Below are 19,731 nucleotides of genomic sequence, written 5' to 3' on the forward strand. Positions count from 1 at the left end.
CTTTTGTTACCTTCCTCATTGTTCCAGAAAGGAATTACAGCAGATGAGGCAGATGCATGTAACATACATCTGATCACATGAATGGAGAGGGGGAGGATGGGGAGGGGAAGGAAACGGAACAAGAATAAGAACTTATAATAGAGCCAGAAGCAAGGCTAATAGAAAAACACATTATAGGAGGCTATTCTTACAACAGGTGGGCACAAACTTGAATCAACTTCTCTAGCAGCCAATGTGAAAGCAGAAATCTGGTCACTTATAGAGCTCACAGTTTCCATTCAGTGGAAAACAATAGCTCAGGACTAGAAAGTGTCATTGTAAGAAGCCAGTGAGTGTTGTGAGACCTTATGCTCAGTTTCACAGGCAAACTGAGCCAAGTGCTGATGGCCAGGGTCTCCATGGAACACCCAACTTCTCCGGCTACCTTCCTCCTTTCCACTCACCAAGAACAAAGGATAAGCAGAGCCTCTAATTCTCCTTGCTCTGCTCCCTGGAAACCCAGCCCTGAGTGACCATCAGGTTGTCCCCTCCTTCCCAGAGATAAAACCAGACTCTTACTAAAGCCTATCCAGCTATGTACTTTATGTCTATTCTGCAACCTCACCCTGCGTATACATATCTTCTCTCTCATAGTAAACTGGGGGATCCCTCAAGAGTATCTTGACTACCCTTATATCCCTGTAATGCCTGGTATAGTGCCTGGTACACAACTGGTGAACGACTGAACCAATGAAGGCCAACTGAGTCAGCCAGTGGCAGGCAAGGCAGCAGCAGACAGGTGACCATGTTTTGTTTTGTTCTTGAGATCCAAGTTATTTGCCAAACTACAATGAGGCCCATTATTTAGGTTTTAAACAAAATGTCTTTGTCCTGCTATTCAGAAAGCAAAGGAGAGGAAGAAATGAGGCATTCAGAACACATGGTCTGACGCTAAAATACCAGAAACACACAAAATTCACTGAGTTACCTTGTAGTTGGGAGCGGGGGGGCGGGGGGGGATGGGATGAGTATGGGATACCTGATTAGCTTAATTAAAAAAAAATTAAAACAAGAGTGTAATCCTCAAGTTCTGTCTCTTAAAATATAGCTATTTCCTAGATTAAACTCTGGCTTTTCTTCTCTCAAGAAATACAGCAATGGTATGTTTGCCTGTCTTTTATTGGGCAACCATCATGACAGTAATCCTCTTATTCTCAATTGATATTTGCAACATCCCTATGAGGTCTATATCCCTCACCTCACTTTACTTGTGAACAAACTGAGGCTTAGAGAGGTTAAGTGACTTGCTCAATGTCACAAAATTAGTTGTGAAAGAATTGGGGATTTGAACCAAGTGTGTCTGACCCTGACTCCAAAGACAATCATCCTAAAGACGAGGCTATACCTCCTATTTCTTGCCATTCGCAAAGCGGTGGTATATGGCCAGAGGATTGGAGTTACGTCTGGGTGATTCTTTCTTCCTAATGACTCTTACATCTGTCACTTCCTGTCACCTCCTCTATTTCTGTCAAGTATATCAATCTCACATCTGACCTCTGACTCCAGAGTTCCACTCTCCTGAGCCATTCAGCATTCCACCACTAAGCTGCAATTGTCTAAAGCACAATGGTGACCCTGGCTCTCTTCTGCTCATCACCTTTCCCTGGATCCCCAAGGCCTGTGGAACCAAGTCTGAACTCCCAAAAAGCAAATGGAGATGTTCCACCATCTCCCCAATATAACTTCTCACCCCTTCGCTCTGTGGACCCTTCCTGCCAAACAAAGTGGTCTATACACCCACTCACTGTCCGAAAACCTCACCCGCCTCTGCTGTCTCCACCCCACCTGTCCCTCAGCTCCTCCCTCAAGTGCGTGCTCTGTTCTCTTTGTCCAAATCCTTGCTTTCATCTCCCAGCCCACTCCAAATCTCACCTCCTTTGTGACACTGCTCCAGTATCAGCCCAGCTGGAGATGGGTCTCCTCGTCTCAAATCTTACAGTGTTTTGGATTAGGAATTCGCTCCCTGCCTGGCACTATTTGTTATCATGTGAACAGATATTCTAATACAGATGCATTTATTTTTCATAAGAGAATATAGTCTCTTTATAACCAGATACTATGTCTTTTGGGTCTTAGAATGCCTCTGGGAGGGCAGCAGGCTGTGCCCGGCATATAAAAGATATTCAATACATTCCACAAGATGAGCTTTTTAAACTGTGAAGCATGCCAAATTCTATACCCTATGCTCTGTAATTTCTTCCCCCAGGCACCCTTGAAAAACTCCCTGCAGTACTAGAAGGAACACTTACACCAAACTGTTTACTTTGTGAAGCGGATTATTAAACTATTAGGCTAGGAACTTGGCATTAGGATTCCCCACCTAAAAGTGTCTACATTTTAATGCAGGTCTTTGAAGACTTAACTGGAAAAAAAAATAGTGTCAGGTACTGTGGCAGGGACTCGTGGGGAAGAGGTAGGGTTTTACAGAAGTCTTAACTCACCCCGCACAGGCACCTGCCCACTCCATTGGCTCCTGTGTCCAGCCAGCAAGTGCTCCAACTTTCAAACTTTAAAAACCTTTTGAACCTTAACCAACCTTTCTCTCTAAAACAGGGAAAAATAACAGCACACATCATACACCTTCTTGTGAGGTATTTTCCAGCTTAAATATTAACAGAAGACTAGAATCAGAAGCAGTCCTGAAAGTCATTTTCTTCCGTGTGTGTGTGTGTGTGTGTGTGTGTGTTGCTGACCTCTCCCTTTGGACCGTGAGCTTCTTGGAAGCTAACACTGCATCTCATCCCAGCGCCCAGCACTGTGCCAGCAGACGCTACACACGATCAAGCTTTAACACATGAATCAACACATAAATCAACACATGAAGAAATGACTCAGAGGTAACTCGAGGGAACAAAATGGGGAAATATGCTATGCCAAGCCTTTCAAGACAGTCTTTTTTTTTTTTTTTAAGTAAAATTTTACTTCTTTGCTGCTACCACCCTTCGTGCTGCAGTTTATATACACAGGTATTCTCATCCAAGCACAAGGCACTCTGACGTCACAGTGAAACTATTCCTATCGCAACTGATCTGGGTAAATCCAAGAGCCTGGCGGATTAAGAAAGATTCTTTTAGGAGCTCAATGTAAATGACTCTGTGGGGCAGGCCTCCAAGAAATGAAACGGTCACATCACTGGTTTGCAATCCATCCAAGGACAAAAGATCAAATGCACTGTCCACAGATAGGCTCATCACAAAAGAAGCTCAAAACTCCCATCCACACAGGCTTACATTATTGAAAAGTCAAATACTCCGTAGAGTGGAACGCATGTTAGATGGCTTCAAGGGAGAAAGGAGGCTACCCGGCACCTGAGGGGTGTGAGATGGAAAGGAGGTGGGAGGAGGAACCAGAAGAGGAAAAGAACTGGGAAGCTTGCATCAGGAGTAACAAAGAAGGGGCTTCTCATCCCAGAACAGGCTACCTCCATAGTCGGGACACGTTGCACCTGGTTTATGGGCAGGGTCCTGACCACAGGGGAAGAGCGCCTCACACTGTTATTCTGTTCTGCCCACCCGGCTCAGCCCTGCAGATTATCACGTTCATGTTCCACAATCGTTTTTTTTTCTTGGGTGGGCGGGACATGACATGCCATCACGGACCAGTGCCAGTCATGAACTGTCTTTACTGGTTCACAATGAGATAAGTACAAAACTGAAAGCATGCTGTGATAATTAGAAATATAATTTTTAAAAATGCACAAAAACATGGGTTCTTTACCACAGTTTGTGCCAACACTGCCCACAGTCTAGCCAAGGGCGTTGACCAGAACCAGAACTGTGAGCGTTTGGAGTTCTCCCTTGGCCACCCTAAACGAAATCTCGTTCTCTGCTCCCTGTTCATCAGACCTGTCTGCTTCCTGTGGCAGGTGCAAACAAAGATGAGTTCCAAGTGAGCACAGGTGCTTCCAGGGGTTGAGCACATGCTCGGTACCCACAGTGCTTTCATTCTCCACAGGCCGAACCCCCCAGAACTGTACCCACAACAGAAATAAGGAACTCAGCCCCAGAGACCATTAGAAAGCCTCCTTCAGAAACTACAACACCCAGTCACTGCTGCCTCGCGCTCCCTGGCTCCTGGATAAGAAAATATTGACAGGTATTGAGTCATTCTATTGAAGTTCACTTAGTCTAAAAGTGTGGGCCCCAAAATACACTTACCACACCCAGTTCCCAAAGGTTAAAGTATAGGTGAGAAATGCTGCAGGAACTTGATACTGAGTAAAGCCGTGGTTTCTGACAAGGAAAGGAGGAAGTAAACAACTGCTCAGGCTACAGTTCTGGGTGATCACCACCCACACCAGACAATGAGCAAGGCATGCCAGGTTCATCTAACATTATTTTTTTAAAAAAATATATTTTTATTGACCTCAAAGAGGAAGAGAGAGGGAGAGAGAAATAGAAACATCAATGATGAGAGAGTCATTGATCGGCTGCCTCCTGCATGCCACACACTGGGGATCGAACCCTCAACCGGGGCATATGCCCTGATCAGGAATCGAACCATGACCTCCTGGTTCATAGGTCAACGCTCAACCACTGAGCCATGCCAGCCGGGCTCATCTAACACTCTTATTCTCACTTTCTCAACCATCCCTCATCTATGCTATCTACACTAATAAAAGAGAAAGATGCAAATTGACCATACCTTCGTGGCACCACCAGCCAATCAGGAGTGAGTATGCAAATTAACCCAACAAAGATGGTGGGTTAATTTGCATACGCAGGGGCCAAGCGGCCGGGGGCGGGGCAGGAAGCGGGCGTTCTGCACCGCCCCAGCAGCTCTGGGCCTCTAGGCAGCATGGGAAGGCGGAAAGGCGGCTCCAGGCCTGAGTGAAGACAGTGCCGGCAGCCAGGGGAAGGAAAGCCCTTTCTTGCACAAATCTTTGTGCATCGGGCCTCTGGTAATAACATAATTATCGGGCCACTTGGAAATTGCCAATTTTCTTTCTTCCTGAGAAATGCTAAGTGGTTCCCCCACCTCACTGCATTTAACCTCAAACATCCTGGTGAGGCAGCTCTGTTCTGATTTACAGACGAGACCCAAAAGACTCACAAGACCCGAAGGTCACACAAGGAATGCGGCAAACAATGGAGACACAGGCTTGGAAACGCAATAGCCTCAGATTGAGGAAGAGGGGGGTAATATCCATGCGCCCATGTGGGGCCATGAGGAAAACGAATCGGGCTATCAGGCAGTGGTACCTCGGTCCCCCAGGCCCTTTGAGCTGAAATGAGTTCCTGGGAGAAGGACAGGAAGTCTGACCCACATAAAACTGCAATGAACTAAGTTTGTCTCTGAAACTCCGAAAGTTTCTCCTTCTGTGGCACTTGTACCTCCTCCCTTAGTCAGTGCTGTGGTGCCCTCCACCCCCATCAAACCCAGCTGTTAGGAGCTGCTCTCAGCTTCTTGTGGTTTATCTAAATGGCTGTGTTCTCACTTCTAGAGTTTCCATCCGTTAAGGCAGGGATCCTCAAACTTTTTAAACAGGGGCCCAGTTCACTGTCCCTCAGACCGTTGGAGGGCCGGACTATAGTTTAAGGACGCCTGTGTTAAGGTCTCATCTCTCCCTAAGGAAGGAAGGCAGGCCTAACCTCATTAGGGGGGTGCAGGTGGTTGGTAAATGGGGCGCCACCAAAAGGAAAGGAGTATGGTATTCTTCACAGCCTTTCCTGAGCTCCCAGAAGTACCTGTGTGAGTGAGAGCCCACGCTTCCATTCCTTGAGCATCTACTGTGTCCTGTGGGTTAGGGAGTCTACATTTACTTGCTAATTAAATTCTCAATAATCTTGGTAGCAAATTATTATCGTTCCCATTTTACAGCTGAGAAAACAAAGGCCCAGGAAGTAAGTCACTTCCAGTGCAAGGTCATAGAATCAATGAGTGGCTACTGTTCAGGTGTTTTACCCTCTAGCCAACATGAACTCTACAGACATCATGAAACATTACAAATCATCCCAGAGGAGAAACAGTGTGGCCTCCACCCGTGGAAGACAAAGTGCGTCCTCTCCAACAGGGAACTGGATAAACAGTGAGGACCGTAATGGAATCAGTGTTCCATTACCCATGTGACATGACCTGATTCAGGACTCTGAAAAGCCTTCGAGTGCCTATATTGTAGACCCACCTCCCTCGCCTATAAACTATATTGGGAACATCCCCATTCTCAGGTGCCTCAGCCTTGGACCCTGACTCGGTGAGCCCCGCCAGCGAATTCATCGACTTTATCCCAGTTGGAGACTCTGAGGTGAACTGCTTTCACTGAGGAGCTAAAGATAAAATGGAATTGCCCTCCCACCAAAGGGTTTACAACTATCCCTCCAAGGGACAAACGTCAATAATGGCCATCCCTCATCTATGCTATAATAACATGATTAGCTTTTAGGTATTTAAGGATTTTTAATCATCATGGGCTCAAAAGGTTTGCGGCAATGTAGCCCCACAACCAACCAGCTACTTCACAGGAAGGATGTACAAATGTACATTTTAATTGGCCAGATGACAACATGTATGGAAAACATCAAAAATCAAGAATGAAACATCAGGACAATCTACATCCTTAATCGGCATTTGCTGAGCACCTACTAAGAGTGCCTTCCACACACATTATCCCTAATTCTCACCATAGCCTTTCCTTACCATTCCTCTCTGCAGTTAAGAAAAGAGACTCAGAGAGGTTAAATGACTTGCCCAGGGTCAAATGGCTAATAACTGGCATGTTCAGGATTTGCATTCATATCTGCCTGGTTCCCATGCTTGCGCTTCTCCAGTGTACCAGGTTACTATAATTTGATCCTAATTCATCTTTTTCCTGAAGAGATGCATTCCTCTATATTCCTTTTAGAATACCTCTTCATTCCACTCTGAGGAAAAATCCTTACTTAGTAAAAATAGAAAACAGCTATTGTTGGTGCTGAAAGGAATCACCACTTGATATTTCAATTTTATTTAATACTCAGATTTGTTAGACATTCTGGAAACTGGGAGACAGCAATACTCAGGCTTGTTTACATCGGGGCCCAGAATTTACCAGATATGTCCCCTGCCCGTGCCCATGAGGCCAGTGTAGCACTTGTACTAATAACCCGCTATTTTGCCTGTACAGCACACCAAGCCACGAATCCCACACACAGCCGCTCTCCCATGAGCTCCATCTTACCTTGGGCTTGCCGGTCCTACATCTTCTTCTGGCTCTTCCACAACACCGGCGAGCTCTGGGGGAAGGAAAGCATCTTTGTTGACATTATTCACCCAGCTTTCCTTTGCCCTGTTTTCTCTGTCCTTACTCTGCTCAGCTGAAACAGGAAACAATAAAGACAGGAAGGTTATCTCTCACCCCCGTGACCTACAACTCTCATATGGGCACTTATCACGGAAGGCTGGAACCTGAACTTCAGGCCTTCCCTGAGTGCCCGGGCAATCACTAATGTGTCGGCGCATTAGGGATCAGAACTACATCTGCGGGAGAAGTCAGTAGATTCCTCTGGTGTTAGCTCCCCCTCCACCGAGCAGAGTCTCCTACGTGCAATGTGTAGGTCACTCCAGAGACAAAATGCTGACTGCCTCTGGGTGAATCTGACCTGAATTGGGGCCAAGACCGAATGTGCATGGCCATGGGACACCGAGGACAGGGAGTCCTCGTGGGAACAGAAGCACCATCATTACCAAGCACTTACTGAATTTACAGTGTGCTTGACTCGAGGCAGGGCTCTGGGGTACAAAGGGGAACAATGGCTTTTAGTCTAGGATGCCCCCTCCACTACCTACTTCTCCCCCCAGTCTCTACACACCAGAATTCCACATAGTCCTTAACACCCAGCTCAGATGCCAGCACCCCACAAAACCTCTGGGCTCCCTTTTCAGGAATAACCTCTTTTGCCTCTGACACCCAGGGCACCTCTCAGCTAATTAGCACCAACGGAGTGATGAAGTTCTTTGCATGTGTTATCCTATGAGGAGGGAGTGACTTTCCAAGTTCGCAGGTTTGGAAATTGAGGATCACAGAGTTCAAGAAACTTACCTAAGGCCACATAACCAGTAAGTGCCAGTAATACTTCCATCGGTGTTAAGAAGATGAAGTCATATAAAGGCTCCCAGTTTCCAAATATACTCACATTCCAGGGTCTCTTTATGTTAAAAATCTAGTTTTTTCAAATGGAGTCCACAGGACAACCTGTGCTCCTCAGGATTTCTGAAGGTCCTGATTGTTTTGAAAATCAAGAGGCCTGTGAGCAATGCACGGCACATACTAAGCAGGCAGCCCTCACCTGCAAGGAGTGTGGCTCTTTCTTTCAGACGGACTGAGAGCCCAGCTCTGCCATTTGCCAGCTATCTGCCCTTGGGCATATAAAACTTTACATACCCCTACACAGAATGGGGATGATAATACCTACCTTACAAGATTGCTGCTACAATTAGAAAAAAAGAGAGAGTAAATGCCTGTCACATATTAGATGCTCAAACGGTGATAGTTATTTTCCTTATTGAGTACAGGCTAGGCTAGATATAGGCAGGGGCTGTTCTCAGGGATAAAGATTTATATCAACCAGCCCAGAGTTAGAGAGTAGGCACCAGGGAAATATTTAATGAACTCAACAGGATGCTAAAGAAGCTCTCAAAATACTGTCATTAGAGTTCCTTAAATAATGCATTTGGTTGATTAAAGAAGTATCAGAGGTCAAGGTCATTGAACAGGGAGGCTAATCTCTTACTGTAGGCTCTCATGGTATTCAGGTTCTGAATCTTCAGAGTTAAAGAAGAAGAAGAAGAAGAAGAAGAAGAAGAAGAAGAAGAAGAAGAAGAAGAAGAAGAAGAAGAGGAGGAGGAGGAGGAGGAGGAGGAGGAGGAGGAGGAGGAGGAGGAGGAGGAGGAGGAGGAGGAGGAGGAGGAAGGAGGAGGAGGAGAAGATACTTATAAATCTCGGTTGTCTATGCTACTCCTCCTCACCATGGCATCTGAAGAACTCCCTTTTTCCTTTGACAGCACCCTGAGTCACTCTGCCCCACCCTCACCCATCCAAATGCAGGGCAAGAACATTTTGAGCTTGAGGGCCACGCATTATGAAAAGTGTACGATTACATGATGTTCCTCAGCAGATTTTAGTAACGATTCTGACATTTCCCATTTCCCACCTCCTCCTTCCCAAACAAACGCTGGCTCTACATGTACTAGCCACGTCAGCTCACCTGCTACCTGGAGCCTCTTCTTCCTCATGGATGCTCTGATGATATCTGTGCCATGGATTTTGTCTCTGTGCCTCTTGGCCTTGGCTTCATAAAACCATTGGCCACTCATATTCTTCAGCTGCTGGTCATCCTTAACTTTTTCAGGCAAATGTCTACAAAAGGAGAAGAGCTTTACTTTGCTGGCAACCCACAGTAAATAAATGAGTTCACTGAGACACTGCATGAAGCAATTTGCAAACGTACAGTCAAAATGAGCTCTCGATGTCTTAGAAGATTCCACAAATCTCCCGGATGACTAACATATGCATGTGTTATCCTATGAGGAGAGAAGTCAGGGAAGCCAGGGCCAACATTTTTTAAAAATTCAAAGATTTAATCCATGATCCCCAGAGGATGCCTGAAATTTCTCAAGGGCAGATCCACTTTTTGGCCACAGTCTTCTGTGTCCACTGTTCAAATGCAAATAACCCAGGGGGGTGGGGGGGATGATATATTAAGCTTCCCTAAGCCTTGGTATCCTTATCTGTCAAAAGGGGTTAATAATAGTAAACCACCTCAGGGGGTTGCTATGAAGATTAAATTAGTTTATGCATATCAGCCACCCTCTGCACATGCCTGGCACCTAATAAACACTCAATGACTAACTGGTGGGATAGTTGTCGGCTTATCAGTCCTTTCCATTTCAGTGAAATGAGTTTATCAGAGATTTTCCTGGAAGCTTGTGGGGGCCAGCGCATGGTGTCTCCGGTTAGGGAAATGAATGCTGAAGAGGCCGACTGGAGAATCAAGAAAGATCCAATTTATGGGGCCGGGAGTGGAGAGTGGAAGCGGAGGCACAGGCAAATTCCTTTTATGCAAATACTGCTTTGAAGGTTCCACAATCATTCATGCTTACTGAAAAGCTAAAACCTGAAGAACAAACCAAGTACTGTCCCCCTGAAACGTCCCTAATTTACACTGGCTGGAAAAATTACGTTCTGCTTCGCAAGTCTTTCTGTATCTCTCTATCCACCTCAATAAAGTGAGAATCACAAAAATCTATATTTTCTTATTCATAGAGATGCACTTAGAATCAAGTGGAATAAAAGCCTTAAGGAGACTTTGAACTCTAGGAAGATAATGTGCTACATAAATCCAAAAAGGTTTTATGCTTATTATCCAAGATAACATGCATACTTCCTCAAGTAGCAAATCTAAGTTTTAGCCAGAGAGTGTGTACAGTGGCAGGGCTGTGCATGAGGGCTGCACACAGGCATACCTGAGCGGGGGAGAAACAGGAGGGGCAGTTGCCCTGGGTCTAGCAAGGCCCTTTCCTCTCTCCCAAGTGTGCCTGGAGACTGCCTTGCCACCCAGAGTCCAACTCTCTGCTGGGACTTCTGCCCCTCTCCCAATTCCCTAGGAAGAAGTGAGCCCAGGCCAAAGAGGCCCAGTCAGAACCCTTGGACACACCCTGTCATGACAGCCGGTCCCCAAATCCTACAGGGACAGTGTCATCATTTTGTGGTTCTGCATCACCAGAGAGGTCATGGTTTTTATTAAATGTTTCTAATAGTTTCCCATTGCCTAGGTTTTCAGCAGAGCAAACTACTCCCCTGGGCTGCTGATGGAGTGTTTGCCTTCTCCTCCCTAAAAGACCAACTTTGAATTCAAGTCCAGAAGAGAGAAGTCCTTCCAGCTTTCCCTATTAGAGAGTGAGCCCCCAGGGGCAGGGCCTGAACATCGTTGCTCGGTGTCTGAAAAGCAGTGGGTGCTTATTCAGGGCTGTGGAGTGAAGGTATAGCATATGAGGCCCCCCCCTCCCTGACCACCTGGCTTCAGGCTGCCTTTTGGGATTCATTTTCCAGCACTTATCCCCACGCTCCCCCTTGCCAGCACGCTGGACTTCTTACTGTTCCCCAAATTGCTCTTTCATGACCCCTGTAAACATCAGGAGCAGGAAGGTGTGGCAGAAGGACTATGGGTTTTGGAGTCTCCCCAAAATTGGGTTCAAATCCCAGCTCTGACTTTTTCTGCATGAGACTTCGGACAGGTTACTGACCCCGCTAAGTGTCATCTCCTTGTTTTGTAAAGTTAGGGGCAAATAAGATCTCTTCTGCAGGGCTTCGGGGATGAGTAAGTTAGGCGTTTACCGGACAGTGCCTGGATCTTGGTAAGAGTCATTAAGTGTGAATTCTCTGTGGATGTCTTTCCTTCACTTCTCCGTGCAGCTCCCACACCGCCTCGCCGCAAAGCCTTCCTCGAGTCCCAAGGGCACAGTGCAGCTGGCCATTCTCCACGCCCCACCGCACCTCCAGGACAGAACTCACCCCACTGCGTTCCAATGATCTATTTGCACATCTGTCTCATCCGCTACTCTGTCAACTCTGCAAACTCCTTGAAGGCGAGGCCCATATCCTAATCACCTTTGCAATGCCGGCACCTAGCACAGAGCCTGGCACAGAGCTGACAGCCCAAGACTGTTTGTTGGGTGAATGAACTAATGAATAAATAAATGCTCGGCAGCCACCTCAGTCTGAGTCAGGCAAGAGATAGGAGAGATCCTGCCACTTCGGGGGGTGAGTGAACCGGACTCCATCACGGGGGCAGTGCCTTCTGCTGAGGAGGCAGGAGAGCTCACCTCTCAGCCACGCAGGAAAACGCATAATGAACCATGGCATCAGTCATCATCTTTTTGAGAAAGACCACAAGCTCTCATGGCATAAATAGCTCAATTTCTCCTCATGAGATTTATTCACCTATTTTTCTTGTTCAACTGAAATGCATTTTGTAGGGTTCTTTGTGTAATTCTTGATTTCTCCTGCCTAAATGACTATCTATAAGCCTCTTTCATGCTAAGGCTTTCAGGACACAAAGGGAATCAGGCTTACTGAAACACGTGGCCCCAGAAAAGCTGGTAGCCACTAGAGTAAGGAATTAAGGTTGGGTTTTTGGCTCATTTCTTTTGTTGTTGTTTTTTAAAAAATATTTTTATTGTTTTTTACAGGGAGAGAGAGAAAGAAACATCAATGTAAAACATCCATTGGCTGCCTCCTGGGCATGTACCCTGCCCGGGAATTGAACCGGCAACCCCTCGGTACACAGGACAATGCCCAGCCAACTGAGTCACACTGGCCAGAGCATGGCTCATTTCTTTTAAAGTGGCAAAAGAATAGCAAATTCTTGATGCATTGGCTGGGTAGCTCAGTTGGTAAGATTATCATCCCAATACACCAAGATTGTGGGTTCAATCCAGAGTCAGGGCACATACAAGAATCAACCAATGAATGCTTAGATAAGTGGAACAACAAATCAATGTTTCTGTCTCTCACCCTTCCTACCCCCCTCTCCAACTCTGAAAAAAAAAATGAGTAAGAAATTCTATCAAATTCAGTAAGTGCTATTTATGTATATCTTAACATGATAAACTGCTAGGTTTAATCAATTTCTTTTTCTATCTCAGTCATTTGAAATATTTTATAGATGAATTCATATGTGTGACATCAAAGCCCAAGTTTTATAATGATGTAGATTTTAAAAAACCAAACACCCACTACCTAGGTGATGCTGCTAAAATCTTCTCTACCGGCCCACACTGATGTCTCATTTTTCCTGAAGTCTAACCAACCAAATTAGCATTTGATTCTCTAATTGTTATACCATTTAGTTGAAGTAGAAAAGGGGTAAGTTTCCTGGACTCACTTTTTATATGTTACCATCCTCTCCCCACATGCATGTTGTGCTTAGTGAGGCGCTGTGGATAGAAACGATGCTAATACTCACCCAGGGGCTGGTGGGCAGACGTGAAGGAGGAGACGAGCTCTCAGAGCAGAGCGAGCACCGTCCTGCTTTCCTCCAGGCAGAACGTGGGTCCTCCCCACACTCCTTCAGCTAATACATAGGAAGCATGTTTTGTTCTGGACCCCATGCTTGGCACTTGACATGCATCATCTCATTGAATCCTTACAATCTCACCATGATGTACAAAGACTTTAGTCAACTGCCAAAGACAGCCATCTTGCCTCCTCTGTATGTTAAAGGCCATATCTGTTTGCCTGTTCATTCACTCATTCATGAATCCCCTGTCATATACCAGGCCTATGGTTGGAATTATGCATTAAAAAAATCAATCGACCGCCCTAACTGCAATGTCAGCTCCTGTGGTGCAGAGAGTGTGGGCACTTTCCGAGGAAAGCCAGGAGAGCCGCGAAGCCCTCCAGCCGGGCCTCAACACCTTCCCATGAGCCTTCCTTCCCCCTTTTCCTCCTCTAATTACAAAGCACACCCCAGCCTCCAGCTATTCATCATGATTAGGCAAAGGCAGGGGTCCTCAAACTTTTTAAACAGGGGGCCAGTTCACTGTCCCTCAGACCGTTGGAGGGCCGGACTATAGTTTAAAAAAAACTATGAACAAATTCCTATGCACACTGCACATATCTTATTTTGAAGTAAAAAAAACAAAACGGCAAAAACAGCCGCATGTGGCCCGCGGGCCGTAGTTTGAGGACACCTGGGCAAAGGCCTAGCGTCAGAGGCAGGACCTGATTGATATTATCTAGTCAACTGGGTAATAAGAATCAGCAGGCTTGCCAGAGAGGCTGACCGGTCCATTTTCCAGCATTCAGATATGTGACTTCAAAGTACTCTTAGATATTTATTTTTAATGTGAGAGCTGGGAGGGACTTCAGATCGTTACAAATGGGCCCACTTTATAGATAAAACAATTGAGGCCCCCAAAAGTTAAGAGCTTTGCCCAAAGTCACACAGCACTGGGCCAGCTTGCCTCCTGGCCAATGAATGTTCTTTCTACCACCCCAGCCTGCCTCTGGGAGCCAAACATGATTTTGGCTTCTAACATGGCTATCAAGCTTCACTCTTTCTACAGAGGAATTCAACCTTTGATAGAGAATCTGAAAACCAACACACGTGAAAATGAAATGTACTGCAAAGGATCCTTATCATGGCAAGTGAGCGGCAACGCGTGTCCCTTGCGTCACAGACACATGGCAGATCCCCACAGTGTGCTGAGACACAGCACAGCGTGGGGGAAGCCCAGGCGTTGTCCTTTGATAGCGAGGCTTCACTCTCACAGGGCACTCAGCCTCTCCCACCTGACTTCCTCACTGCCGCGCGGGTTCAGCTGCGCTGTTATGCGGGCGAAAGGGGAAAAGGCATGGGACGCTCTGTGTACAACCTAGTTCCTTAACAAATGCTGGTTCCTCTCCTCTTTGCTTTGACAGAAAACACCACCAGAGGTCCTGGGAAGCAAGGGCAACTGCCTTCATTTCAAAGAAACTAGGTCTTAAGGATGCAGCTGAGAATCGTAAGATGTGGTTGCGGTTGAGATGGTATCGGCTATGAGAACGCCCATCACCATAGATGTGGTTGTGTGTGCATGGGGTGGAGGACGTGGTGCTGGGGGTGCTCAGACGCACACGGGCAATGATTTCCTGCTGGCAGCGTGACGCAAAGCCCAGGAAACACCACCTCTGGAGTGTGTCATTTTCAAACCATAAAAGACTAAAATTACACATGTGTATGTGATGGTACCTCTTAAAAAGTAAGATGGGGGAGGGGTGGGGAAGAGAGAAAAAGAATCCATGCTGATGTCGGCCTCACTGCTGGCTTGTGAAGTGTCTCCAGCCGGTCCTTAGGGAAGCAAGCTGGGCAGAGATGCATCTCTTCCATCCGCAGCTCCTCACTGTGGCCACCCGTGCTGGTCACTGGGCTCAGCACGTGTGGCCACAGGGGGAGGGGCAGCATGAAAGACAGTTGTGGTGGCAACAGTGACCTGAACTGCCATCTTCCAACTGTACCCCAGAGAACCACAGTGGAGATTCCCTTGCGTTCCAGTCCATGTTCTACCATTAACAGTTGAGTGATTTGGGAACTGGACATTTCCCCTGTCTGGCACTCATTCTTCTCATCCACGAAATCAGGATGGGAAGTAACATGTAGACTAAATCATCTCCGATGAGCTTGCATACCAACTATTCAAAGCACTGGCTATCTCAGGCATGGCAAGCAGATTTCCGTTTGAAAGCCAAACCTCATCTACGACCATACGGAAAAGGATTCTGAGGCAGAGTCTGGTTTTAATGAGGACATGCATTAGTGATGTCCTCATGGCTATAGGAGGATTTTACTCCAAAGCCTATAACAAGTTAGCATTGGGAGAACTGTCTCAGTGTTAGAGGCAGGTTTGACTTTTTAATGTTTTACTTAAGCTAATATTTTAATTACATAACTTAATTTCTAAAGCCATATATCAATTAGAATGACTGGGGCGTTATAAAATCATGTGTAGGGAAACAAGGTTGAGATTTTAACTTTGCAATTGACAATCCATTGAATATATAAAGGCCATTACATGGTTAATTCCTTGAGGACTGAAACCATGTTCCAATCATTCTAGAATTATCTTCATATCATTGTGCAGAGCAGTTCCCCATACGTAAGAGGTACTCACTTAAATTTCACTGCATTAAATAATTGAGAGTTTTTAGGAATAATTTCCTCCTAAGGAATGAGACTACTAACCAGAGACTTCTGTCCTTTTTCAGAGGTAAGGGGGAATGGTGAAAGGGAATTAAAACATACTCATCACCTATTATGAGCTAAGAAGATTAAGAATTATTTTACTTAATCCTGGCTTTAATCCTTTAGCTTTGGTACTACGGTCATTCCCAGTCTCTGAGTTGAGGCCCAGAAAAGTTAAATAATTTGCCCAATAAACCATAGTTGATCAGTGGTGAGAATAGTCAGTTCTGACTCCAAAGTCCAGGTAGGTAAGTTCTTTCCTTGTGTCATGATGAAACCCTTACTGTTCTTCTGAAAGAATAGTAGCAATGAACAGTATGGGGCAGAGGGAACAGCACTGGACTAAAACCTTTTCTTATTATGGCTTTGGCACTGACTAGCTGTGTGACCCTGGGCAAATCACTTCCCCTCTCTGGGCTTTACCTTCTTTATCTGTGAAGTGACTGATAAGGACCAAAAAAATCTCCTTTCCAGAACTGTCAAGCTGTAACTCTGATGGAAGAGTCAAAAACAAACTGCTGGTGGATGGTGAGGGGGCTGGAAAACAAAAGCTTATTGAATAGCATTTTCAGAAACTTGACACTTAGCCCTGGCCGGGTGGCTCAGTTGGTTAGAGCATTATCCCATACACCAAAAGGTTGTGGGTTCAATTTCTAGTCAGGGCACATACCTAGGTTGTGGGTTCCATCCTGGTCAGGGCGTGTACTACGGGAGGCAACCAATCGATGTTTCTCTCTCACATTGATGTTTCTCTCTCTCTCTCTCTCTCTCTCTCTCTCTCTATCTATCTCTCTCTCTCTCTCTCTCTCTCTCTCTCTCTCTCTATCTATCTATCTATCTCTATCTATCTATCTCTATCTCTCTCTCTCTCTCCCCCCCCCCCCGTTTCTCTCTCTTCCTCTTTATCTAAAAATCAATTTTAAAAAACCACACAAACCAGAGACCTAGTTCTGGTTCCGCCAGCCAAGGTGCAAAACAACCTCAGAACCATCCTCACAAGTCCCTTCAGTCACAAAGGAAAGAGGGGATCAGAACATGATTCCTCTTGTGTGGAGCAGGCCATCGGTTGGGCCTCTCTCCCCCTGCACAGCATCACTCCTCCCCAGGCCTAGAGTCCTGGACCTGCCCATGGCCTAGTCGACATGGACCTGACCAAAAAGTCCCCCAGAATGGTAGTGGTAGACAGGGCTTGGCTCACACCAGGTTCCAAGCCTTCTTCCTATCAGTTTTCAAAAGCAAAAATCAAGGGCAGCACCAGTAGCAGCTGCTGGGGCACCGTCAGAAACAGCGGACGGAAGGAGGGTCTGCAAACCCAGTGTTACAAAGGGCTCAGTATTTCTCCTGCAGCCATAGACTGGCTGGTGCCAGAGGCTCCACACTCATGCCCCTTACAAGGCCTGGGCAGAACTCTGCATTGTTGAGGATATTTTCATCAACTACTGCAGGTGCCCAAGAAACACCTCCACTCCACACACACAGAATCACGGATCTACATGAAGACTCAGCAGGCTGGAATTCCAGGGGCCAAGAAAATACAGAAGGTGGGGGGGAACAAATCTCTCTTGCAAGGTGGCTGGGTAGATAGAGGAGGCAGAATTGCAGACCACACCTAACACCGTGGAAGTGGAAGGAATTGAAGGAACTTGCAGCAATCCAATATTCACAATCCAGGCTTCCTGAAGTAGGAGGAGGAACTGCAGCTTTCTCCATCTTGTCTTCTGAGAGGCTAACAGAATTCCCACTTGCTAGTATGCTTTAAGAATCAACTAATATTTTCTCTGTGCTGCCCCCTCCCCTTACTTCTAAAATAAAATGACAAACAAAATAGATCCAGAGACATGGAAGCATGCAACAGGCTGATGATTCTCAGAGGGAAGGGGGTGGGGTTGGGAAGAGATTCACCAAAGAACTTATATGCATACTAGAGGCCCAGTGCATGAATTCGTGCATGAGTGGGGTCCAGCTGGCCTCGCCCCTGACCAGGGTCCGATGAGGGCCAGGCTGGCTGGGGGGAGGGGCTGTGAGCGATTGGCCAGTGGGCCCTGCCCCTGATTGGGGTGGGGAGGCTGATTGGGGGCATGGCCAGCCATGGGGAGGGGCTGTGAGTGGTAGGCCGGCTGGCCCCACCCCCAATTGGTGGGGGAGGCGATCAGGGGTGGAGCTGGCTGGGGGGAGGGGCTGCGGGATGATCAAGGTGGTGGGGGCTGATTGAGGATGGAGGCCGGCCATGAGGAGGGGCTGTGGGCGGTGAGCCAGCCGGCCCCGCCCCCAAATGGGGTTGGGGGGCTGATTGGGGCCAGCTGCCTAGGGGCAGGGCCAAGGGTGGTTGGCCAGCCCTGTCCCTGATCAGAGTGGAGGGGGCAGAGCTGACTGAGGGGAGGGGCCATGGGCCGATCAGGTGGGGACCCATCAGGGGCAGGGCTGGCCAGGAGGAGGGGCTGCAGGAGGTTGGCTGGCTGGCCCTGCCCCCTATTGGGGTGGGGGGGGGGTGATCAGGGACGTGGCTGGCTAGGGGGAGGGGCTGTGGGCCGATCGGGGTGGTGGGGGCCTATCAGGGGCGGGGCCAGCCAGGGGGAAGAACCTGGGGGGTTGGCCAGCCACCCTGCCCTTGATCGGGGTGGGAGAGGCTGATCAGGGGCGGAGCCAGCTGGGGGGAGGGGCCCCCCATCAGACCAATATGCTGGCTGCAGTGGGTGTCATAGTGACTGGTCATTCAGGTCGTTGGCTTTTTATATATATAGATGTGCATAACCCATAGACACAGACAATAGTGTGATGAAGGCCTGGGGGAGAGGAGCCAAGGTGAAGGTGGTCAATGGGGATGAAAAAAAGGGACATGTGTAATACTTTCAACAATAAAGATAAAATTTTTAAAAAGAATAATAAAATAAAATAAAAGGGGTTTAACAGTCCCACCTAGCCACCACTCAGGTTGCTGTAACATGAGGATAACATTCATGAAAGAACTTTATGAACAGTGAATGGGTACCGAATTAATGCTACCAAGAGGCTCTGATGGCTGGTCAGTGTACTAGTAAACCTCCTGCCCCTTCTGGGGAAACAGCTCACGTTTCCTGCTGAGAGTGGGGAGAGTGGCCCATCCAGAGGACTGGGGGGAGGAGCATGACAAAGAACGAACCCCATTCTCATGATCTCCACTACCTTACAGCCACCTCCTGTCACCATCACAGTTCAGTGTGCTACCTCACACCAAGACACCACCCCCTTTTCCGTGGCCAGGCCCCGGGATGGCCTGTCTGCTATTGCTTTCTCAGGACGAGGAGGTGGAGTTAGTGAAATGGGTACCTGAACACCAGGATTTGATTCTCACTTCAGACACCTATGGACTGTATGAGTGAGGGCAAGTCACCTGAATTGTCTCAAAGTCAATTTCCTCACACATCAGAGTGGGTGAAATTATAGCCTCCCACATCCCCAACTGCAAAAGAGCGCTGTGAGCTCAGAAGAAAGAATGAGCATGCAAGCCCTTAGGCACTGTCTATATGTGAATTAGTGGTAGTGGCCATAGTCAGACACTCTGGAGTGCCTAAGTGACTTCAGCATGTTCACTGATAAAGCATCACATCAGTTAGGGTCAGAATATGGGAAATGATGTGACTAAATCCATTATTCACGATCCTTGTGGGCCAGCAAATAAGAACACGGCTTAAGCTCCTTTGGGAGAACTACTGGGACGGGGATCCTGCAGTTAATACTAACCTATGTTCGGGAAGCCTTTCGCTGCCTCCAAAGCCCAAGATGACAGGCAAGGGTGGCAGGGCCTGGGCTCGAGCCTGCTCCCTCCACCACGTGGGCGAGTGAAAGTGGCAGAAATGTTGACGTGGACCCTTTGGGCTCCTCCCAACAAGGACAGTGTGTCACAGCGGCCACTCCTCCTTGTGGGACACAAATGAAAAGCTGGCTCCCGCAGGGCCAATTTGAATTGCTCTTGAAACCAACTTGAACTTTTCTGAAAGTATGCAGGAATGCGAGC

The 19,731-nt window shown here is 47.2% G+C and overlaps 1 protein-coding gene across 17 annotated transcripts in view; it reads right to left on the reverse strand.

Moving 5' to 3' along the window:
* The window catches only part of SYTL2 (synaptotagmin like 2), a 112,200-nt gene that overhangs the window by 44,665 nt on the left and 47,804 nt on the right, over positions 1-19,731 (reverse strand). For 12 of the 17 annotated variants that reach the window (XM_079789220.1, XM_079789219.1, XM_079789218.1 and 9 more), the window contains 2 exons: positions 9,222-9,373; positions 7,196-7,331 (listed from right to left, as the gene is read on the reverse strand). In XM_079789220.1, the coding sequence (XP_079645346.1) occupies positions 7,196-7,331; positions 9,222-9,373 (288 nt within the window). The remainder of the gene's footprint in view (positions 1-7,195; positions 7,332-9,221; positions 9,374-19,731) is intronic. The other 5 variants (XM_079789224.1, XM_079789223.1, XM_079789225.1 and 2 more) reach the window with 1 other exon arrangement.

This window comes from Cnephaeus nilssonii (genome assembly GCF_951640355.1).
Source record: "Cnephaeus nilssonii genome assembly, chromosome: 13".
In the NCBI taxonomy this organism is placed as follows: domain Eukaryota; kingdom Metazoa; phylum Chordata; class Mammalia; order Chiroptera; family Vespertilionidae; genus Cnephaeus; species Cnephaeus nilssonii.